The sequence below is a fragment of the Schistocerca nitens genome, chromosome 9, assembly GCF_023898315.1.
Source record: "Schistocerca nitens isolate TAMUIC-IGC-003100 chromosome 9, iqSchNite1.1, whole genome shotgun sequence".
Taxonomy (NCBI): Eukaryota; Metazoa; Arthropoda; class Insecta; order Orthoptera; family Acrididae; genus Schistocerca; species Schistocerca nitens.
The window spans coordinates 520,865,836-520,891,636 of record NC_064622.1 but is presented as its reverse complement, the minus strand read 5'-3'; the positions used below and the strand labels follow the sequence as shown (position 1 = coordinate 520,891,636).

Below are 25,801 nucleotides of genomic sequence, written 5' to 3'. Positions count from 1 at the left end.
ATGGCATTGCCACAACAATTCCCACTCGGTAGTTGCCTGTTCTATCCAGTTTTGTCCCCACTAATCTGACAGTCAAGGGTAGCAAGGCGCTAGTTGGTATGACAGAGTCCAATTAGAATGCAGTCGTAAATAGCTTGTTCCAGAATCCAGTAACTGAGAAAGGTTGTGCAGTACGATCTTCCTTGTCAAAAAAGCTCAACCTCATCCAAATGACAAAAGGGAGACGTGGCTACATCCGGAAAAAGTAGGCTTGCAGTAGAAGTGCTGCCTGTGGTTATGGCACGAAGGAGCGGTGAGAGATGTGGTGGGGCAGTGGCCACTCCGTGTTTGTAAAGCTGTACTGTCGTGCTCGTCCTGTCATAATACTGGCTGAACGTTTGCACGGGAATTCTTTTATTTGGAGAGAAACCGTTCCGTTCGACAGAGTATGTCATCGGACTCGTATACCAGTCACAGTCACAGCTAATGAGCTGGCGACCTTTATCAGTGGGAAACGTAAAAGCTGGAAAAGGGACAAGTTGAGTTTAGTTTTCACCATACAGTCAAGTTTGAGAATGCCATCTTTTGCATCCTTGTTGGAAGGTCGGAGTGGAACGTGACAGCGCTGCGGGTGGACCGCGTGAGGCGCGGCGCCCTCTCGCAGTCGGTGCTCGCCGTCCGGCGCATCACGAGGGCCGCCATCGCCAGGACAGAGTGTGAGACCCACCACCGGCTCGACTTTGACTTTTTTGGGAGGAGGTTCCTGAACAAAACCGGTGAGTACCTTATGTGGAAGTACGTTACGGTGAAAGAAAGTGTAATGCCCTCATTAAGGCATTCTATAAAAAATCTCCTCTAAGATGATGAACAGATGATCGTGGAGTTGCGCCGGACCTGAAAACTGTGTCCTAATTAAGAACACAGAAACAAAAAACTTAGAACTGGATAATAACCACACTAAAGAAAAGGAACAGTTATCTATTAACAACCGATTGCATCTATGAAAGTAAGATCACCAACTTGGTCTCATATTTGAAGGATAAAAGGAGGACACTTGCAACATATCAGCCGCAGCTATCGATCTCACGTGCAGATATGGGCCATAACTCTGACAGTAGGCAGTTGTGACCTTCTGAACACGTAGCTTTTTAAGGCTCGTGTACCACTTGTTTGGCCACGCGCGGTCTGAGGCGCCACGGCACGGACTGCGCAGCCCTCCCTCGGGCGTGTGTGAGTTCTAAGTACGAGTTAGTTTAAGTGGTGTGTAAGTCTAGGGAACGACGACCTCAGCTGTCTGGTCCCTAAGGAATTCGCGCAAGTTTGGACAAATGAAGCACTCGTTTCTCGCTCGCTCCGGCCCGCTGCGGCCACCCAATGTCGGAGCGCGAACTACTGTGTGGCACAGTGAGCAGCAGGTTCGTGGTTGAAGAGTCGCTGAAGCAACAAGCAGTAGTGTGCCGCCTCCGGTGACGGTCATATTACAACGTTCCAACGTCAACGCTCCTTAAAGTTGTGACTGGTAAGCATGTGGCTTATTACACGTGGCAAACGAAAGTGTATGAGTGTTTCTTTGTGCCATTATTTGTACCTTGCAATTAGGTGGAGCAATCATAGAGAAGACCCGGTAAATGGAGAGAAGAATAACCGAGTGACTTTAGATTTTTCTTTATGAGAGTATAACGGGGAGAATGATGACGATACCCTTTCACAACAAAGTTTTCGCCAAGCAACGTCTCTGATACAGAGATGTAAAATCAGCTACTGACTGATTGAGAAGCTCGCTCTGAAGATGTCACATTTCACCTAGCTTCTGTCCGTAACATTGATCTGTGAGTGTGTGTGTTACATACATATAACTGCTGCAGAATATCAGTACTAGAATATTGCTAAACAATGTTGATCATATACGTGCATGCAAAAACATAGTATCGGCTCGTATTGCTTTCCTGATTTCATGTTAAATAATATGCGTTCTCACTACTGGCCATTAAAATTGCTACACCAAGAAGAAGTGCAGATGATAAACTTGTATTCATTGGACAAATATATTCTACTAGCATTGACATTTGATTACATTTTCACGTAATTTGGGTGCATAGATCCTCAGAAATCAGTACCCAGAACAACCAACTCTGGCCGTAATAACGGCCTTGATACGCCTGGGCATTGAGTCAAACAGAGCTTGGATGGCGTGTACAGGTACAGCTGCCCATGCAGCTTCAACACGATACCACAGTTCATCGAGAGTAGTGACTGGCGTATTGTGACGGGCCAGTTGCTCGGCCACCATTGACCAGGCGTTTTCAGTTGGTGAGAAATATGGAGAATGTGCTGGCCAGGACAGCAGACGAACATTTTGTGTATCCAGAAAGGCCCGTACAGGACCTGCAACATGCGGTCGTGTTTTATCCTGCTGAAATGTAGGGTTTCGCAGGGATCGAATGAAGGGTAGAGCCACGGGTCGAAACACATCTGAATTGTAACGTCCACTGTTCAAACAGCCGTCAATGCGAACAAGACGTGACCGATACGTGTAACCAATGGCACCCCATACCATCACGCCAGGTGATAAGCCAGTATGGCGATGACGAATACACGCTTCCAATGTGGCTTCACCGCGATGTCGCCAAACACGGATGCGACCATCATGATGCCGTAAACAGAACCTGGATTAATCCGAAAAAGTGACTTTTGCCATTCGTGCACCCAGGTTCGTCTGTGATGCAGCGTCAAGGGTATCCACAGCCACGGTCTCCGAGCTGATAGTCCATGCTGCTGCAAACGTCGTCGAACTGTTCGTGCAGATGGTTGTTCTCTTTCGAACGTCCCCATCTGTTGACTCAGGGATCGAGACGTGGCTGCACGATCCCTTACAGCCTTGCGGATAAGATGCCTGTCATCTCGACTGCTAGTGATACGAGGCCGTTGGGATCCAGCACGGCGTTCCGTATTACCCTCCTTAACCCACCGATTCCATATTCTGCTAACAGTCATTGCATCTCGACCAACGCGAGCAGCAATGTCGCGATACGATAAACCGCAATCTCGATAGGCTACAATCCGACCTTTATCAATGTCGGAAACGAGATGGTACGCACTTCTCCTCCTTACACGAGGCATCACAACAACGTTTGACTAGGCAATGCCGGTCAACTGCTGTTTGTGTATGAGAAATCGTTTGGAAACTTTCCTTATGTCAGCACGTTGTAGGTATCGCCACCGGCGCCAACCTTGTGTGAATGCTCTGAAAAGCTAATCATTTGCATATCACAGCATCTTCTTCCTGTCGGTTAAATTTTGCGTCTGTAGCACGTCATCTTCGTGGTGTAGCAATTTAAATGGCCAGTAGTGTGCTTGTAGAACCAGGTTTCGAAATACATAGGCCAGACGTGACCGGTCCCACACGCCTCCTCCCACGCTTTCAACATCAGGGCTGTGAATCCCACCCCGCTGTACAGTTTTTTGCACTCGTGCATTAGGCAGCTGCAGTGGGGTGGATCTGGTGGCAGGCAGCCTGCACGTGCGAAAGTTTAAAAAACCGTGCATTCTAGAGGTCATAAATGAATATCGTTACAATTACAGCCAACTTTGTTTTTGAAAGGGCGCAGGGGTTCAGTTGGTAGGGTAGAGACCTTGCAAGCATAGCTTTTTCATCTTAAAACACAAGGTCAATATGGTCATGTTTACTTGGAAGATTACGAATAATAAACATAAACGTCGAGGAGAAACTTCAGCCGATGTCAGATAAGGAGAGATGATACTAACTCAGCAGTACAGCACACCTCGTCTAGCCTCGATAAGGGCTTGCAGTCGGCGACAAAGAGTCCGCAAGTATCTCCAGTTATGTCCACAAGTGACGTCACTCAACATACCCGTAGAGCCGCCAGATCGCAGGGACGTCGAGACAGCCGCTTTCCACACGATGGTCCCAGACATTTCCTGTAAGGCTGACATCGGGTGGTTTCGCGGGCACGTCGAGATGCGGCACGACGCCTGAGTGGTCGTCAAGCCGGGAGCGTGTCCACACGGCCCCGTGAACGCGGCTGCTGTCTAGGAACGCGGGACCGCCCACAAGATACTAAGCACGTAGGTAGGGACAAGTCCGAATCTGAAAATCACTGCGTGATGTCGTGGGATCTAGACTGCACGTACACAAAACTTCAGCACGGATCTCTGACATGTGACCCTTTAAGACTTCCGCCAATGTTCGTTCTGATAAAAGTGACAATACAGAGAGGTGCTGCCACTTTGTTCCGAAGTTTTCTGAGCTCTGAGGCCATCTGGCGGCGGCAGTGTTCCGCTGAGGATGCAGAGGTCCACTACACGCTGCCAGCCCCAGTGGAACACACACTGTGTGTCGCAATGAAGGGTGGAGCGGGTTACCTTAGAAACAGTTTAAAGTGGATTACAAACAGTGTCGGACTTTGGCACTTTTGTACATTTATTTACTTCTTTATGCGTTTATTTCACCTGATAAAATTATAGCACTTATGCACTCTCTTACCTATAACCTGACATCTTAGTGGGTCAACATTACGACATGCATAATACACGAGCAGCATGCAATAGTGATAATTATACTGCTGCTACTAACAACAACAACAACAACAATGGGTAGAGACATGAACACACGTTTTTCTTGACGCGACATGCACAACTGTTGATATACATCATCAGTGATAAAATCACTGCAACTGTAGCAGGTTTTATCACTGATGACAGAAATGAAAGCATAGTGCTTCATAAATTCCATATGTTATGCTTTATATCAGAATACACATAATACAAAAATTGTAACTTTGCATCTTTAAAATCACGTAGATGGAGAAAAGGTCAAAATATCGATTTTTGGAGCAACTGTTTCAAACTGTGGATGCATTTCTTTTACACGTTTCTTCGCCTTTCCATTAACAAATTACATAATGATAAAAATATCAAAATTTTATGTACTACAATTACATATTGTTATGCCTGCGGGACAAACAAGCATGATCGCACACCAGGTTTGGCCTTGAAGCTGAGTGGAATGGTAGGGAAGTCCCCCACCCCCTCTCTCTCTGTCACTCTGTCTCTTTCTTTCTTTGTCGCTCTTTGTTTTAACTCGCAACCTTCTCTATCTATCGAAAGCTCTTGCTTCCTCAAAGGAAGTATGCTTTGAAAAGCATCGAGGGACAAGAAAATTCCAGGTAGGTTACACCTTGGTCACACAGAAATTTCAAAGTCAGAGATTGGACTGTGAGGCATACTCAGGGGCAGATATAAGCTCAAATGTCCATTAAATAGCGATGAAGAGTGGACTGAGGTTTAAGACAATGATCTGCGAGAGTAAATGCGAAAAAAAGTGGGACACTGAAGTGCAGAGCAATCATGAAATGCTTCTGAATTCCTCTTAGGCTGTAAATACTACCTTGATGAATACTACATATACAGCTCAGTTGAACAGGAACGGACGTCTGTCAAAAGGGCATCACAGAAGTTGGACAAACAAAGATAGATATAAGGAGGTAACGGAAAAGAAACATTGGGAAGCAGAAGAAACACTTAAATTGAAGTGTGAAGAAGAAATGACAGTGGCAATGGAAGACACTGGAGACTCCATATTAAGAGTCACAGCTTAACCTAGGTTGTGTAGACAGAAGGGATAGGTAACATACCTTCGCAGATTCCGAAATTATTGGCGCAAGTGTCAACCAAAACCTATTCAACTTGGCCTCTAGAATATTCGAGAATGGCAATACACTATTAGACACAATCGTGAAGACAAGAGCAGACACTTGTGAGACCTATCACACAATCAGCGTAACACCTCATGAGTGGAATTTGACGACAGGTATATAGGACGGAGTGGAAAAGCAAATACAGGCTATGATAGATGAGGATCATTTTCGCTGTAAGAAGGGTGATAGCCCAAGAGGAGGCGTGACTGATGTAATTGGTAAGGGAAGCAAAATTCGAAAAAAAAATGACGCATTCATAGGACCTGTAGACTTAGAAAAAGCATCCGGAAACGTAAAAATGTTAGAAATACTGAGAAAAATAAGAGAAATAGGCGACTGAAAATGCGTAATATACAATATGTACAAGAACCAAGAGGGAACAATAAGAATGCGAGACCAAGAACAAAATGCTGTCCAATCTTCCTACAAACACGTGCTGTATGTTCCATTCTTCACCGATTCTGCTTAGAAAGTCTTATCCGTCCAACTAATTTTCAACATTCCTCCGTAGCACCACTTCTCAAACGCTTCGATTCTCTTCAGTTCCGGTTTTTCCACAGTCCTGATTCACTTTGTTACAATCCTGTGCTCCAAACTTACATTCTCAGTTACTCGTCCTTAAGCTAAGATCGACGTTTGATATTAGTTGGCTCTTTTTTCTTGGTCTCCTTACTTTACCCTCTTGCTTAATGTACATATTGCACCAGACCCTTCTTTCCCTAGAGGTTACACCCATCTCCCTAAGAGTTTCGAACGTCTTTCACCATTTTATATCGTCGTACGATTTTTATATATCTACAAATCCTACGAACGTGTCTAGATTTTCCTTAAGTCTCGCTTTAATTATCAAGCGGCAACTGAAGAGTCCTTCTCTGATGCCTTTACCTTTCCTAAACTCAACCTAAAATCAAACTGCTCGTCATCTAGCTCTTCCTTAATCTTCTTTTCTCCTTATATGTAACAACTTACTTAAGTGCAATAATTCTTAAACTAATTGTGCGAATGTTCTCACACTTACCTGCCCTTGCAACCTTTAGAACTGTGTGGATAAAATTTTCCGGAGATTTTGATTGCATATCTCCAGAACCATAAAGTCTACAAACCAATTGGATTAATAGTATGGTTTCCAAATCTCTCAATAATTTTCGAAAGTCTTAATGACCGCTCCATATGCCTTCCACATGATTTGGTCGAAAGTCTTTCTAGCTCTGTCTGTTCCTGTGGACTGGACAGGCAGGCATCTCGACGACCTCTCACTAGGTCACCTGGTTCAAAATGGCTCTGAGCACTATGGGACTCAACTGCTGAGGTCATCAGTCCCCTAGAACTTAGAACTAGTTAAACCTAACTAACCGAAGGACATCACAATCATCCATGCCCGAGGCAGGATTGGAACCTGCGACCGTAGCGGTCTTGCGGTTCCAGACTGCAGCACCTTTAACCGCACGGCCACTTCGGCCGGCAGGTCACCTGGTGACCTGACGGCCACAGGCAAAAGCGACACCCAGTGCTGAACACCACAGAACGCCACTCAGTGTCCCCGCTGACTCTGTCTCTACACTATACCACCTATGGTCCGGTGTCAGTGGTAAACGACACATGGCAACCACAGATCTCAACCCAGATGATATCAGTCTGTCTGTTATCTCGACCCCAACCTGCTGCTACACGTCCTGCTGTCGTTGCCCTACAGCCAAATGTCACTGTAATGCTCTCGGTACGATGCTCCCAAGTCCCACATGCCGAAGATTCGATCTTTTACAAAGTCAGAAAGCTGCCCGTAAACTGAACGTACACGTTCATTGGACATTCTCTTATGCGATCTGCCCATGAATAATTCCAGTAGCGCCTCGATCTACATCTGTAGGTATGTCTTTTCTGTACTTAAAATAAGCTTGCATAACGACGAAATTCGAAATATATCTCACAGGCATAAAAATAATTGAGTATGATTCTCTAAAAGACATCATAGCTGTCATCTATTGTAAAAAAAAAATATTTATTTTCACGACTGCAGTTTCGATCTTAAGCCCATTATCAGGTGGTATACAGCAAAAGCTGAAAAATAAATTACAGACGGCATGTACAGAATGGCACTGTCGTGCCATCCATATGGCAGTTATATTATAAAAATGTTAAAAACAACACATCGCTTACATTGTGCCTCAGTAGACGTCAAAAGTTACGAATCTGCTGATATGTATGTATCTCATCGTTGTATGGGTATGTTGAGTCTTGTAACTATGAGAATACATCAGGATTAAATGCAGTTAAGGATCGTAGAAATTGCACGAGGTAGATTTATTGTTACCGATGTTAACATGAATGAATCCCATCAAATCACTGTTCATGTACAGTGTTTACATGACAACTGAGGCAGGTGCTTGTACACCCCACAGTAAACGTTTCATATCAGAGTATCTTAATATCATGTTTACATTCCTTAACAGAATTTGGCATTCTTTATTATGATACAGTCATGTGATATAAGGAAATAAGATAATAAATTTGTTTATTATGATAGGACGTAACAGTACATATGCTATCTATCGCCAAAGACTTATAGTAGCTTGGATTCCCATAAAAACTGGTAATAATAATAATACATATCGTTTTACATGTGTATTCATTGCAGCAGATTAACATTACAAAGGCATAAATCGCATTTGCTACAACTATCGTACATGAATTGATCCAACATGACAAAAAAGGAAGTACAATAACTCAGACAAAATCTGGATGGCACACTTCCCACAAATTACAGAACACTTCGTGTACCACCATCTAATTATAAAATCTACTACTAATGGTTCAAATGGCTCTGAGCACCATGGGACTTAACTTCTGAGGTCATCAGTCCCCTAGAACTTAGAACTACTTAAACCTAACTAACCTAAGGACATCACACACACCCAACCCCGAGGCAGGATTCGAACCTGCGACCGTAGCAGCAGCGCGGTTCCGGACTGAAGCGCCTAGAACCGCTCGGCCACAGCGGCCGGCGTGTATTATTAATATGTAAGGTATCATACAGTACAAATGTAGTCATACATTTCTATGGTCCTTAGAATGATTAGGGGGAGAAGGGGTATTTCAGCTGCACTTGCTAAACACCTCATACAGTTTTTTGCTGAATTACTAAAATATATTATTTATGTTAAAATAAAGGCATCCTAAATGTAAAAACGTGTGTGAGTGCACATGACTCTTCCTTGTTTTCATGCAAACCATACAACTCATTCGATACGTTATAAGGACCACTCATATTATAAAACCAGCATACACATGATTCTGTTCAAATACATGTGTCTTATGTTTGTCAGTAAGTCAGTCAAATAGGCGAATGACGCATCCTCATGTACGTTGCCTTCTATTATTAGCACCAAACCTGACTGCAAATTGTCTCAATTCTCCCTTATTGCTGAGCAAGTCGTGTGGGTGATTTTTGAAGTAGTTGCATATTTCCATTTTTCAAGTAGTTTGGTGCTTCTACCCTTAGGCAACCTATGAAGAATTTTTAAGACTGAATCTACGCTAGGTGATGGTACTCCTCCCGCTGTGTTTTATGTGCTCTTTCAATGTGTCACTGGAGTATGGGCTTTGTAACGTCTGGTCAAGGTGTGCATATTATAACTCTTACGATTACTGATGGTGTGTATTGATATAGTTTGTAAATGCTACTTGCATACACCTAGAGAGCTGGTGAGGGCAGAATATGAAAGCTTTGCTTCTACAGTAATCTGATTTACGGGCTTGTTCACTAGTTTGTCGTCTCCTATCTTGTCCAGAACTGCAGGACCTGACTGCGGCTTTCCGGGAGCACCTCTCCAACACCTGGCGAGACTTTGCCAATCTCTTCTCACTCGGTGTGTCGCATGCCTCACAGCTGTTGGTTCCCCTCGCATTTGAACATACGGTAAGTGGTGTTTTTTGCTCCTCTTATAAATTGTGTTGTAGGTACGGCGGATGAGAAAACGACACACACCGCCCGGTCAGTTCTCAAGATCTGCTTCTCGGTTTATGTGGCTCACCCTGGAGCTATCTTTGGTTCTCCAGTTCTAAAGCGAACCCTCTGCAAGAATTCTGAACCAGCCTCTACTTCTGTGAGCCTTGTGGGGTTATGACACAGGGAGGCTGAGGATAGGGAATGAAATCGTCTGTATCTTACTTTTTTCGTAGTTCCTCACTACTTCCCTAACAGATTTAGGGAACTTTGCATCAGATTATGGTTTGCAAGCCTAAGCCTGTTTGCTACATATTTAGTGGAGACTGATCTTGAGTGTATTGTCTGGCATTTTGTGTCATCATCCGCGTCTCTGCTTATTCGGAATCTGTACTCCTAATGAAAGGAGGGACGGAGGGGTTCAGAGATTACGTAACAAGAAAAAATTCAGTATTTAATAAGGTAGCAGATAAATTAAGTTTTACACACTGATATGGTTGCTGTCATGGACAATATCGTAAGGATACTTTGCCAATTTTATAAGAAGTCAATGAGCAGAAATTGAAGAACATTAGTTTCTTAGTCTACAAACGCTAGAACATATCTTTCTCACGCACACTGATAAAATTCGTAATTCAAACCGCATTTATTCCACAAAAGTCAAAGCTCGTAAATGTTGCTTCAATTCTAATTTGTAAGTATTCTATGGTCACCTATAATTTATGACACAGTAACAATTGGCATTCGTAAGAATTGCATAAGTTAACGCGCGTGACTGCGGGTCATAAGCGCGTGACTGCGTGTGAGATCGCTCTCTAAGTTTTCATCTACACTCCTGGAAATTGAAATAAGAACACCGTGAATTCATTGTCCCTGGAAGGGGAAACTTTATTGACACATTCCTGGGGTCAGATGCATCACATGATCACACTGACAGAACCACAGGCACATAGACACAGGCAACAGAGCATGCACAATGTCGGCACTAGTACAGTGTATATCCACCTTTCGCAGCAATGCAGGCTGCTATTCTCCCATGGAGACGATCGTAGAGATGCTGGATGTAGTCCTGTGGAACGGCTTGCCATGCCATTTCCACCTGGCGCCTCAGTTGGACCAGCGTTCGTGCTGGACGTGCAGACCGCGTGAGACGACGCTTCATCCAGTCCCAAACATGCTCAATGGGGGACAGATCCGGAGATCTTGCTGGCCAGGGTAGTTGACTTACACCTTCTAGAGCACGTTGGGTGGCACGGGATACATGCGGACGTGCATTGTCCTGTTGGAACAGCAAGTTCCCTTGCCGGTCTAGGAATGGTAGAACGATGGGTTCGATGACGGTTTGGATGTACCGTGCACTATTCAGTGTCCCCTCGACGATCACCAGTGGTGTACGGCCAGTGTAGGAGATCGCTCCCCACACCATGATGCCGGGTGTTGGCCCTGTGTGCCTCGGTCGTATGCAGTCCTGATTGTGGCGCTCACCTGCACGGCGCCAAACACGCATACGACCATCATTGGCACCAAGGCAGAAGCGACTCTCATCGCTGAAGACGACACGTCTCCATTCGTCCCTCCATTCACGCCTGTCGCGACAATACTGGAGGCGGGCTGCACGATGTTGGGGCGTGAGCGGAAGACGGCCTAACGGTGTGCGGGACCGTAGCCCAGCTTCATGGAGACGGTTGCGAATGGTCCTCGCCGATACCCCAGGAGCAACAGTGTCCCTAATTTGCTGGGAAGTGGCGGTGCGGTCCCCTACGGCACTGCGTAGGATCCTACGGTCTTGGCGTGCATCCGTGCGTCGCTGCGGTCCGGTCCCAGGTCGACGGGCACGTGCACCTTCCGCCGACCACTGGCGACAACATCGATGTACTGTGGAGACCTCACGCCCCACGTGTTGAGCAATTCGGCGGTACGTCCACCCGGCCTCCCGCATGCCCACTATACGCCCTCGCTCAAAGTCCGTCAATTGCACATACGGTTCACGTCCACGCTGTCGCGGCATGCTACCAGTGTTAAAGACTGCGATGGAGCTCCGTATGCCACGGCAAACTGGCTGACACTGACGGCTGCGGTGCACAAATGCTGCGCAGCTAGCGCCATTCGACGGCCAACACTGCGGTTCCTGGTGTGTCCGCTGTGCCGTGCGTGTGATCATTGCTTGTACAGCCCTCTCGCAGTGTCCGGAGCAAGTATGGTGGGTCTGACACACCGGTGTCAATGTGTTCTTTTTTCCATTTCCAGGAGTGTAGAATCAGTGCGTAGTGGGGATGTCCGTGTTACTGATAAGTCGCATATATGTACGGTACTTAATAATCACTTTCTGAATATAGCAGGTGAACTAAATAGAAACCTAGTCCCAACAGGGAATCATAAAGCGCTCTTAGAAAAAAGTGTTCCGAGACTGTTACCTGAAATGCTCCTCCGTGATACTGACAAGAGGGAGATTGAGTTAATAATTAAATCACTAAAGACCAAGAACTCTCATGGATATGACGGGGTATCTAGCACAATACTGAAGTATTGTTCCACGTATGTTAGCTCAGTACTTAGCCATATCTGTAACTTTTCCTTTAGGAGTGGTCGGTTTCCTGACCGATTAAAGTACTCGGTAGTGAAGCCACTTTATAAAAAGGGAGACAGGGATAATGTTGACAATTATAGACCTATTTCTATGCCATCGGTGTTTGCTAAAGTTATCGAGAGGGTTGTATATACAAGGTTACTGCAGCATTTAAATTCACATAATTTGCTGTCAAATGTACAGTTTGGTTTTAGAAATGGCTTAACAACTGAAAATGCTATAGTCTCTTTTCTCTGTGAGGTTTTGGACGGATTAAATAAAAGGTTGCGAACGTTAGGTGTTTTCTTTGATTTAACGAAAGCCTTTGACTGTGTTGACCACAAAATATTACTGCAGAAGTTGGAACATTATGGAGTAAGGGGAGTAGCTTACAATTGGTTCGCCTCCTACTTTAAGAACAGAAAGCAGAAGATAATCCTCCGCAATATTGAGAGTGGTAATGATGTTCAGTCCCAATGGGGCACTGTTAAATGGGGCGTTCCCCAAGGGTCGGTGCTGGGGCCACTGCTGTTTCTTATTTATATAAATGATATGCCTTCTAGTATTACAGGTGATTCAAAAATATTTCTGTTTGCTGATGACACCACCTTGGTAGTGAAGGATCTTGTGTGTAATATTGAAACGTTATCAAATAATGTAGTTCATGATATAAGTTCGTGGCTTGTGGAAAATAATTTGATGCTAAATCACAGTAAGACTCAGTTTTTACAGTTTCTAACTCACAATTCAACAAGAACCGACATTTTAATCTGACAGAATGGGCATGTTATAAGCGAGACGGAACAGTTCAAGTTCCTAGGCGTATGGATAGATAGTAAGCTGTTGTGGAAATCCCATGTTCAGGATCTTGTTCAGAAATTAAATGCCGCTTTATTTACCATTAGAACAGTATCTGAAATAAGTGACATTTCAACACGAAAAGTAGTATACTTCGCATATTTTCATACGCTTATGTCATATGGTATTATTTTTTGGGGTAATTCTTCTGATTCAAAAAGGGTATTTTTGGCTCAAAAACGGGCTGTTCGAGCTATGTATGGTGTAAGTTCGAAAACCTCTTGTCGACCCCTATTCAATAGTCTGGGAATTTTGACATTGCCCTCACAGTATGTATTTTCTTTAATGTCGTTTGTTGTTAGCAATATTAGCTTATTCCCAAGAGTTAGCAGCTTTCACTCAGTTAATACTAGGCAGAAATCAAATCTGCATGTGGAATGCACTTCCTTGACTCTTGTGCAGAAAGGAGTGCAGTATTCTGCTGCATCCATTTTCAATAAGCTACCACAAGAACTCAAAAACCTTAGCAGTAGCCCAAACACTTTTAAGTCTAAACTGAAGAGTTTCCTCATGGCTCACTCCTTCTATTCTGTCGAGGAGCTCCTGGAAGAGCTAAAAAATTAAGCAAATTCCAGTGTTACATTCTTGATTTTCTTTATTTAAACTTACGACTTGTCTCCTGAATATGTTTCTTATATTTCATTTCATCTGTTTCTACAATCGTGTTATAATTTCATGTATTGACTCGTTCCATGACCATGGAGACTTCTCCTAAATGTGGTCCCATGGAACAATAAATAAATAAAAAAAAATAAAAATAATATAAAATAACATCTGGTCCTATAAAATTACTTCTGCTCAACATGGAGGATCGTCGACTTCAGACCTCCTAGTTAACCCGTACACGTACCAGATAGTTTGTACAGTTCGGTACGACTGCTCAAGCTCCTCCCGCCTTAACTTTGACGTGTCCGCTTCCCGCGACTCCACGACCAGGTGGTAGCCCAGCCGTGACTCGACCCCTGAGCTCCCCACCACCGGCGCCGTCCGTGTGACACGACAATGCCCCAGCCGCCACGGCCACACAGGACGCGCGACAACAGTGAAAACCGGCAGCTGAGGTCAGTCAGTTGGCGCGTGTTACGTCAGCGCGTGTGTTTGATAAAGGCACTGTACTACTACAATCACAAGAAGAATATTTAGTGAAGACATAAAAACCAATGAAGATCCGTGGCAGACAAACCTGAAAGAGGACGCTGCTTTCTGACAATATTCGTCTTAATCGTTAGGCTTCCTGCACGTGTCCCCTGGCCCAACTCAAACTTTTATCGAGTCTGACGTCTCCGCCTACGAGTAAATACAAGCCGGGTTAAACGTAGATAAACATGAAATGTTTCGGCAATAGTGTGCATAAATATGTATGCGTATAAGTAAAATTAAAAATATTATCTTGAAAAAATTATTCCTTTTTTTCTCTGGCATCTGTCAGCAATATACGAGGGTTGCCCAGAAAGTAAGGCACCGTATTTATTTTTTCAACAGTTCTTCATTGAATATAATGAGAATTACACACACACGAAAGAATGCTGTTTCATGTACACGCCTAACTGTTCCAAGTAATCTCCATTCCGTTCTACGGCCTTCCCCCAGTGCGAAACAAGGGCGTGTATGCCCTGTCGGTACCAGTCCTTGTCCTGCTGCTTCACTGTGTGAATCACCTCCTCATCGTCTTCCAGGAATGGCGTCCTTTAATGGCTCAAACAAGTGGAATTCCGAGGGGGCTGTAAGGTGTATGGGGTAACATCGTCCGACCCAGTTCTGCAATGTGTTCAGCAGTCCTCAGATTTGTGTGTGGCCAAGCGCTATTGTGTAGCAGCTAGAACACTCTAGCAGTAGTGGACACCAAAAGATCCTGAGGAAGATCCCAGCAGAGGGGCCGAAACGTCGAACATTTCAGAAGAAACATGACGCGGCCTAATAACCCAGAAGATTTTAACTTCAAAACATCTCCTGGTTTGCTGTGGCGCTGAAGTGGCTGGAAACGGGTCGCAAGTTTTCCTAATGTATTGACTTCTGCTTCTGTATTAATGGAAGCGCCTCTTGGCGTCACATCACCGAGAATCACACATTCGCAGTTCCAGAATACGATGACCACGACCTTACCTCCGGAAGCAATTGCTTTGAATTTTTTCTTCTGTGGGGAGTGGCGATGGTCCCACTCCATCGACTGTCGTTCCTTTTCGGCCTCAAAATGGTGGACCCTAGTTTCATCACCAGTCACAATCTGGGACATGAAGGCCTTCCCCCTCAGCTTCAAAACGTTACAACAAACCGAGACAAATGTTTTTTTTTCTGTGCGATTTCTGATCCACCGTTAGACACCGTGGGACCAATCTTGCACACGCTTTCGAATATCGACGAGTCCGCATATGCGTCCACACTTCCTTTGCTGACTGACAGATGCAGCGCCAACTGCCGAGCCGTAACGCGTTTGTCCTCGCGAATGACGACGTCAGCTCGCTGCAACACGTCTGGTGTGACACACATGTATGGTCTCCGTGACCGCTGCAAACCGTGGAAGTCCACCGAACCGCCTTCTGATGACCTCACCCTCCGTGCCCAGCGACTAACTGCACTTCTGCGACAGCAGATGCTCCATAGGCTTTGCAAAACCGATTGTGAATATTCCCCATAGTTTCTGTCTCTGCAGTGAGAAATTCAATGACGGCATGTTGCTTGTAACGTACATCACCTACAGACGCCACTTTGAAACTGTCTAGCAGTTACGCCATCGGTCGGAAGTGGAAGAAATTTGCCGCGCTCACTCAGGAGACTTCAGATAAAACACACGTATCGTTTCGCATTCGTAGCATTGTTTTCGGTTGAGAAAAAAATACGGTTCATTACCTTCAGGGCAACCCTCCTAAATCTGATAGTCTTAAAGAAGATACTTTGTTCAAAAAAATATGAAGAAGAAGAACAACTGTATTGTGAAAACAACTCAATTTTTTACTTTCCATTTCTTCTCATATTTATGATGTACCAAACACGTTTGACATTTCGTAACTGATTCATATTTGTTAATATTTTTTACAGTATACACATTTTTATGAATAAGATAATTTTTTTAATTCACGGTATGTAAAAAACACTTATTACTGACAGAGAGAGAGAGAAGTTTTCAGTGTGTACGTACTTATGACAGCAACAGCAATGGCAGCACAAAAACAATAAACACACATACACTACAAATATATAAAATACTTTCTTAACAGGCATTCATATTGCACACGTTCCACATGAAATATATACTCATACACACACGCTCAGTGTGCAATGCAACATTCATAATCTCACATAAGCACACCAAACTGTGACAAACCCATCATCAAACTGTTTACTAATAAATAAACACGGTAAATCGCTTCAGCAAAGAATCTGGGTGTGGAAGGGTCCAAAACCCATTCCCACAGATGAACCACTTGTGATCGTTATAGGACAGCCCTGCTTCCAGCTGCAAATGCAGTATATACCTCAATTTGACGTTCACCGGTGACATTGCAATTCTGTCAGACCCAGGAAGGGACCTGGAAGAGCAGTTGAATGGAGCATCAATGTTTGTGACATAAACGGCCGCATCTTTTGATTGGAGTGACTTGTAAGCTTAAAATTTTGATGCCTCACAGGGCCTCGCACATTAATATATGACATGAATCTGTACTTGGTAGGCCTACGTATACCCGCCCTTAACAAAAAGGATTCTTAACAGTCGGACAGGCAGACAGCCACGAAACGATTCTATAGGGGTTTCATTTTACAGGTTGAGAGATGGAACCCTAATCATTCCACAGTATTCTGTTTTCATCCGCCGGAGAAATTTCGAAATATCTTTTCTGATATAGTTTCTCTGTTAACATCAAAGACGGGCTCATTTTTTTCCCATTTTAAACATGTAAGGTCAATAAACCGTGCTACATTCCCTCAAACCTTCGATATTCGAGACAGATATATACGATATCGTGTCAGATGCCAATCAAGAAACGGAAATTTTTGGCAAAAGCTAGCAGCCAGGCAACAGACAAACGCTACAAAGTTTTGAGTCAAACTGACATTTCATGTGTGCACAACAAATTCAGATAATTTTTGTGATGTGGAGCGGCTGATGTCTATCATTGCGTTTGTAAACGGTCGTAACATGCGCTCAAGTTCCTTACAGCATTGGTAACGAATAAGATTTTAACGGAATCTGACGATTCTATTTTCGAAAATCGTTCATTTTGAATAGACTCTCCGAGTCCCAGCCACGCCATGTGGGAACTCGATGCTGCTGGCAGACCCCCAACATTTCCTTCAGACATGATATCACGAGAGCATGCATTTACGCGTATACATTCAGACGTTTGCATTGTCAAATACCAAAAAATATCTGAAGCTCTCCCATCATAGTTTCAGAATTGTGTTTATGTAATAAGACACCACTAGGCACCTGCTACACATTGATGTCTTAATGCCTGTAGAAAAGTGAATGTCCTACACTCATACCCTGGCAGTAATAATTTCAGTTTTATGTAGTAGTGGTGTATGTAACTGTAAACTAAGACAGGCTGCTGCGTGTGAATGTTATGAAAGTAATTTGAACTGTTTTCTGTGTGTCTCAGGGTAACCATACGAGTGATCAGCGACTTCACGGTTGGATTAAGGACGTGGAACGTGTGGGAGACATGCTACACACGAAATTAACTGGATTGGTACTCGACACGCAATCCATTATCAAACAGGTAGCGCACTACGAGATAGAACAAGACACGCCTTCGCTCCTGAAATTCAGGTATAAACCTGTGTACACTCAAATCTTTCTCAAAGTCACTATGATTTGTTAGTGTCTATTTCTCTTTTTTCCGTGGAAGTTTTCATTACTGTTACACGAACTTGTATTATACGTGTAAGGTTAATAAAAGGTGTCTATACAAGATATTACATTACACAAAATATTACATGACACTTTATATTTTTAATTTTTTTTTCTTGGTGGGGGTTGGCGAAATTACCCACTTACTATATCCAAAAATTCATCTAATGAGTACAAGAAGTCGCCATTAAGAAATTCTTTTAATTTCCATTTTAAATGCTATATGGCTATCTGTCAGACTTTTGATGCTATTAGGTCAGTGACAGCATAATTTACCCCCCCCCCCCCCCCCACCTTTTGAGCCAAAGTTAGATTTAACCTTGAGTAATGAAGACCATCCTTTCTCCTAGTGTTGTAGCCATGTACACTGCTTTTACTTATGAATTCGTTCGGATTGTTAATAACAAATTTCATAAGTGAGGCTACAGTGAAGACCTCTATCTCTTTAAATAAGTGTCTGCAGGATGTTCTTGCATGAGCCTCAGCAATTATTCTGATTACACGCTTTTGTGCAATGAACACTCTTTTACTGAATGATGCCATACGAAAGCAGAGAATGCAAACAGGCGTGGTAAGCTAATTTACTGATATGTATATCGCCAAAATTTGCAATGACCTTAATAGCATAAATAGCTGAACTGAAACGTTTGAGCAGATCTTCAGTGGGTTTTTTCGAGTTCACCCCTCATCATTGCATATACCAATAAATTTTGAATGTTCTACCTTAGCTACCGATTTCTGATCCAAGTCTATACAGGGTGTTACAAAAAGGTACTGCCAAACTTTCAGGAAACATTCCTCACACAAAGAAGGAAAATATGTTATGTGGACATGTGTCCGGAAACGCTTACTTTCCATGTTAGAGCTCATTTTATTACTTCTCTTCAAATCACATTAATCATGGAATGGAAACACACAGCATCAGAACGTACCAGCGTGACTTCACTTTGTTACAGGAAATGTTTAACATGTCCTCCGTTAGCGAGGATACATGCATCCACCCTCCATCGCATGGAATCCCTGATGCGCTGATGCAGCCCTGGAGAATGGCGTATTGTATCACAGCCGTCCACAATACGAGCACGGAGAGTATCTACATTTGGTACCGGGGTTGCGTAGACAAGAGTTTTCAAATGCGCCCATAAATGAAAGTCAAGAGGGTTGAGGTCAGGAGAGCGTGGAGGCCCTGGAATTTGTCCGCCTCTATCAATCCATCGGTCACCGAATCTGTTGTTGAGAAGCGTACGAACACTTCGACTGAAATATGCAGGAGCTCCATCGTGCATGAACCACATGTTGTGTCGTACTTGTAAAGGCACATGTTGTAGCAGCACAGGTAGCGTATCCCGTATGAAATCATGATAACGTAGGTGGGAGAACATGGGGCCCAATCAAGACATCACCAACAATGCCTGCCCAAACGTTCACAGAAAATCTGTGTTGATGACGTGATTGCACATTTGCGTGCGGATCCTCGTCAGCCCACACATGTTGATTGTGAAAATTTACAATTTGATCTCGTTGGAATGGAGCCTCATCTGTAAAGAGAACATTTGCACTGAAATGAGGATTGACACATTGTTGGATGAACCATTCGCAGAAGTGTACCCGTGGAGGCCAATCAGCTGCTGATAGTGCCTGCACACGCTGTACATGGTACGGAAACAACTGGTTCTCCCGTAGCACTCTCCATACAGTGACGTGGTCAACGTTACCTTGTACAGCAGCAACTTCTCTGACGCTGACATTAGGGTTATCGTCAACTGCACGAAGAATTGCCTCGTCCATTGCAGGTGTCCTCGTCGTTCTAGGTCTTCTCCAGTCGCGAGTCATAGGCTGGAATGTTCCGTGCTCCCTAAGACGCCGATCAATTGCTTCGAACGTCTTCCTGTCGGGACACCTTCGTTCTGGAAATCTGTCTCGATACAAACGTACCGCGCCACGGCTATTGCCGCGTGCTAATCCATACATCAAATGGGCATCTGCCAACTCCGCATTTGTAAACATTGCACTGACTGCAAAACCACGTTCGTGATGAACACTAACCTGTTGATGCTACGTACCGATGTGCTTGATGCTAGTACTGTAGAGCAATGAGTCGCATGTCAACACAAGCACCGAAGTCAACATTACCTTCCTTCATTTGGGACAACTGGCAGCGAATCGAGGAAGTACAGTACATACTGACGAAACTAAAATGAGCTCTAACATGGAAATTAGGCGTTTCCGGACACATGTCCACATAACATCTTTCCTTTATTTGTGTCTGAGGAATGTTTCCTGAAAGTTTGGCCGTACCTTTTTGTAACACACTGTATTTATTAATGGTGTCATTCCATTTACTGTGTGGAACTGTATGTACTGTGTTTTGTCAAAGCAGCACAATGAACGGTGTTACTGCTTTGACTGGAGAAAGTACCGATGCTTGCAGATACTTCGCAAGTTTTCGTACTTTGTGGAAACAGTGACGTGGGAAAACCTGTGGCGCCTGACACGAATATTGCAAATGTCCTCACCTTATGCGGGACAAAAAAGTCACCTGCCGGAGAAATTACGCTAATACCGTGTAGTAGCGACTCTAGCCCAGATACTGGAATCAAATCGGCGAGGAAGAGAGGAAACAAGTTACGTTGATCTCAATAGACGAAGGAAAAAGCTAGTCAGTGATGAGAATTAAACAAAAAGTGGGAATACGTCAGCAGAGGGGACGAAGCGGACAGCCATGGTTGTTATATTTTGTGCTGTGATTGGTGTGTCTGCAGCATAGAACGTAAATGTACCAAGTTGCGAGCGAGAGGAAAGCGGAATTGTCTCTCGAGTTGTTGACTGTGGAAGGGATTATGTTGGCGGTATGGGGGGTGACATGGTGGCTTCGTATGTGGAAATAAATAAGCTGCCAGTAGGCATCCCAGGTCTTGTGGTGGCTTCTTGGATTACTTTAGGTGACTTGTAGCTATGGAGGTGGAAAACATCGATTAGGATGGACAATTAGACTGGGTCGTGACTGCTGGATGAAAAACTTCCGCAGTTATATCTGAAGAAGTTGGCACAGGAGTCACTTTGGGGACGGGTGTGTGAGAAAGGAAATGATGTGGAATAGTAGGACTTGGACAGAGACAGGCAGTAGCACAGGTGATTGCTAGGGTGGTAAAATACATGGTCAGGAAAAATTGTTCTGCAGGATGACTGAAAATGATTTGTAGGCAACTGTTTTTTTTTTTAAAAAACTCCCTATTGCTAGTCCACATTGGTTATTTTGCGGGAATTTTTTGTTCACTGCTCCACATCTATCATCCGTATGAGTGGGTGAGTGGGCTACTGGTACACGGTGTAGGGAGACGGGAGACGTGCAGATAGTGTGATGGGTAAAAGCATGGATATTCTGTCGCAGTGGGCACGAAGGTAAGAATGGTTGGGGAGGTGAATTTATGGGTAGATCGGAAGATAGGGTTGCACTACACAAAGGATGCAGCTACTCGGGTAGCACAGCACTTGTGCACTGCACATAGTGGGTTTAAGGCTAGGCGGTGGTTTGAGGCACTCTCATGCACACAGTCGGTTACACATAGCGAAATCAGACCTCTTTCAGAGTAAATGTAAATCGACTGCAAAAATTTTATCAGTAAACTGTCGAAGTAATCGTAACAAAGTTCCCGAATTTTCTGCCCTCCGCGAACGTTCTCAACCTCAAATTATTCTTGGGACTAAGAGCTGGCTAAAATCTGAAGTAGAATACTCTGAGATATTTAGCGAGTCTTGAAATGTGTGTGAGAAGGACAGCTTAGACGCCGTAGGAGAGGGAGTGTTTATTGCAGTCGACAAAAGTATTCTCTCTATGGGGTTGGATTTGAGTATGATCTTGAAGTTATCTGGTTGCGAATAACAGATTTAAATGAAACCATGTTAATTGTTGGATGTTTTTACTGGCCACCCAATTCTGCTGTGACAGTTCTACAGTCATTAACAGAGTGTCTAGGGCCAATAGTGCGTAAATACCCCGTTCATACAATATCATACAATACTAGTTGGAGGCGAATTTAACGTGCCGAGTATAGACTGGGATGTTTATGGATTCATTGCAGAGGTTACAGAGCACGTGCGGTTGTTAACATCTCACTTAGACAGTGGACCACTATCATTTGTTTGAAGTTCCCTCATAATTCCTCTATGGCTAGTGTTGTGGAACCAGACTGTAAATCGTGCTCCAGGCAAGTATGTGCCCAGTAAGTGGATTAAGGCCAGAAAAGACTCACTGTGGTTTAATAACGAATTTCGGAAAAAGCTGAGGAAGTAAAGGCTGTTGAATTTTCGGTTCAAAAGACGTCGGGCAAATGACGACAGGCAAAGATTACTAGAGATTTGTGCTTCTGTGAAAAGATCTATGCGCGAGCGACACAACAGCTACCACCGTCACACCTTCACTAAAGATCTGATAGAGAACCCGAAAAAATTCTGGTCCTATGAAAGTCGCTAAGCGTGTCTACGGCTTCCATTCAGTCACTCGTTGACCAATCTGCTTTGGCACCAGAATACAGCAAAAGGAAGGCCAAAGTTCCAAATTCTACGATTTCGAAATCGTAAAAAATTACTGTCGTCTGACCATCACACTGAATCCCGTATGTCTTACATAGTGATAAGCACCCTTGGCGAAGAGAAACAACTGAAAGATTTGAAAACAAATATGTAGCTAGTCCGAATGGAATTCGGTTTTTCCAAGAGTACCCTACGTCATCGGCCCCTTACTTAGCTGGCATTTATCAAGAATCTTTCTACCAGCGCTAAGTGCCAAGTGTTGTGGTTGGCAGGAGAGCCAACACCGTGTTACTAGAGGAGGCCGAAATGCACGCGTTTCAGCTGACGCAGGCTGGCGTGAGATCTGGAACAGGACAAGGAAATTAGAATTTAGAAAAACGGACGTAGCTGGTGGAATACTTAACTTTAATCCATTAATGATGAACGTCGCTCTTGACGGTACATGATTCACAATATCAAGAGTAACTGAATATGGCGCCTTGCTAGGTCGTAGCAAATGACGTAGCTGAAGGCTATTCTAAACTATCGTCTCGGCAAATGAGAGCGTATTTTGTCTGTGAACCATTGCTAGCAAAGTCGGTTGTACAACTGGGGTGAGCGCTAGGAAGTCTCTCTAGACCTGCCGTGTGGCGGCGCTCGGTCTGCAATCACTGGCGACACGCGGGTCCGACGTATACCATCGGACCGCGGCCGATTTAAAGGCTACCACCTATCAAGCGTGGTGTCTGGCGGTGACACCACATTCCTCCCCCGCAAATCGGCGTACGGTTGTGGCATAAGGCTTCCGCCCGCCGTGGGGAGGACCCCATGTTGACGTTTGCGACGAGATGGGGAGCCTAATAACAGGCGAGGCTGTGCCACCCGCACCCGCGGGCAGCTAGGAAACGTCTGAAAACCTGCTCCAGGGTGCACGCCAACATGTGGTGTATGCGCCCGTAGAGAGACAGGAGGGGCCGAAGGGTCGACCTCCATCGGGAAGGGGCACCCGACGGGCGAAGACGACACATGGTCCGGAGCGAGCAAGAGTTCCATGTCGGAGGACAACTGGTCCCGGGAAGCGATCGGCGGCGCGTGACCCAGGGAGGCACCCGGCGGCTGCAGCGAAACGTCTACTGCGGGCGTCGCCGGCGGGAGAACAGGCAGCGACGGCGGTGCGTCGCCAAGGGGCAAAATGGAAGGCAGCGTCGGTAATACTTGGGGCTGAGGCGAGCCAGTAGATTGGTCCCCGGGGCGCTGACCGGACGGCACCGTCGCTGAAAGCAGACGGGGAGCGGCAGATCCCGTGCGACGACAGAGGCGCGGCTGGTTGAGATGCCGGCGCACCTCACCAGAGGCCCCCAAAACCAGATACATAGCGCGGCCGAGGCAGCGAAGAATGCGCCCTTCGAGCTAACGCCGTGAACCTCGGTAGTGGCGATAGCAGACAACGTCGCCTGGAGCAAAAGCAGGTGTCTGCCGCTGCACAGGAACATGATGCGGCGGATGTAGCAAAGACATCGAGGTTCGATGAGGACGACCGTGGAGCAACTCAGCCGTCGAGCGACCATCTCGGGGCTGAGAGCGATACGAGGACAAAAAGAGCAATAACGCCCACTCCCGAGAATGCGACTCTTTTAACTTCAACATCTGTGACTTGAAAGTCCTGACCAATCGTTCAGCGGCACTGTTTGACTGTGGCGAAAACGACGCGGCCGTCAGATGTTGAATACCATTGGCTGTGCACAATGACTGAAATTCTGCAGACATGAATTGTGGGCCATTGTCGGAAACAATAGTCTGTGGAAGACCTTCAATGCAAAAGATAGCAGATAACGCTTGGATGGTAGGAGATGACGTCGTGGAAGACATCCGGACAACAAAAGGAAAATTACTGAATGAATCTACCACAACCAACCATCGAGTATTCCGGAATGGACCAGCAAAATCGATGTGTAAGCGTTGCCAAGGGGAAGTGGCTTTTGGCCATGCAAAGAATTTCCGCGGTGGTGCTGATTGTTGTTCGGCACACACCATGCAAGAAGAGCACATATTCGTAATCGCGGCAACGATTCTGAACCAAGTACAGTGCTGACGAGCAAGTTGTTTCGTTCTCCCTATACCCCAATGTCCTTGGTGGAGAAGCTGTAAGACATAGGACTGTAACGAACGTGGTACCACGACCCTGGACTGATCATTATCAGAACGCAACAGCAAAACACCACGTCGTACAAAAAGTCTCTCCTGGTGAGCAAAAAATCGGCGAACCAACGGATCCCCGATCCGTGACTTTGACAAGGGCCATTGCGTAGCAACAAAACGCAGAACGGTAGCAAGGACAGGGTCGGCAGCTGTGGCTGTAGCTACACGACGAAAATCAATCGGAAACGACTCGACCACGTCATCGGTTTCCGAATCAATGAACATGCAAGCACGTTCGGTGGACTCGAATGCTCTATCCTCAGCCACAGGCAAAGGGGACAAAGCATCGGCGTTTCCGTGCTTAGCAGTGGACCGATACAAGATATCGTAGCGGTACTGTGAGAGGAAAATAGACCAGCGAATGAATTTCTGCGCTGTACGTGGAGGTACAGGCTTGTTCGGATGAAAAAGCGATGTCAAAGGTTTGTAGTCTGTGATGATGGTAAAGTGATGACCATACAAGAAACTATGAAACTTTGTAACACCAAATACGAGAGCCAATGCTTCTTTCTCGAACTGTGAATAATTTCTTTGCGCAGACGAGAGCAATTTGGGCGCAAAGGCAATAGGGCGATCGTGCGATCCATCTTTCTGCGCAAGGACAGCACCGATCCCGAAATCCGATGCATCCACCAACAACAAAAGGGGCTTCTGGCGATCGAATGGCGTAAGGCAAGCATTGGAAAGCAACGCCGATTTCAACTGGCGAAAGGCGGGTTCGCATTCCGTCGTCCAGACGAACGGAACACCTTTACGGCGTAACCGATGAAGCGGAGCTGAAATGGGAGAGGCATGTGGCACATATCTGTTATAGTAATTTATTTTTCCCAGCACACTCTGTAGCTGCTTCAAATTCTGCGGCGAAGGCAAGTCTTGTATGGCACGAAGGTGCGTGGGACTGGGATGTATGCCTTGCGCATTGAGTACATGTCCAAGGTATGGCAAATCACGAGCAAAAAACACACACTTGTCCTTCCGCAAGCGAAGACCATTTTGTCGCAAGACCTGAAATAATGTTCTGAGATTGGCCAAATGTTCTTCTTCCGTCTTTCCGGAGATCACAATATCGTCCAGATAATTTCCTGTAGTAGGGACCGACGCACAAACAGTTTGTTGATATTGCTGAAATAATGCAGGGGCGGATGCACACCCGTATGGCAGTCGTTTGAATTGATACA

At 45.0% G+C, this 25,801-nt stretch overlaps 1 protein-coding gene across 1 annotated transcript in view; it reads left to right on the top strand.

The window, feature by feature from the left end:
* Positions 1-518: 518 nt before the first annotated feature.
* Positions 519-25,801, top strand: part of LOC126203203 (uncharacterized) — a 55,644-nt gene continuing 30,361 nt past the window's right edge. Inside the window, exons 1-3 of the mRNA XM_049937447.1 lie at positions 519-755; positions 9,485-9,612; positions 17,662-17,831. Coding sequence (XP_049793404.1) covers positions 17,725-17,831 — 107 coding nt within the window. The 5' untranslated portion in view covers positions 519-755; positions 9,485-9,612; positions 17,662-17,724. The remainder of the gene's footprint in view (positions 756-9,484; positions 9,613-17,661; positions 17,832-25,801) is intronic.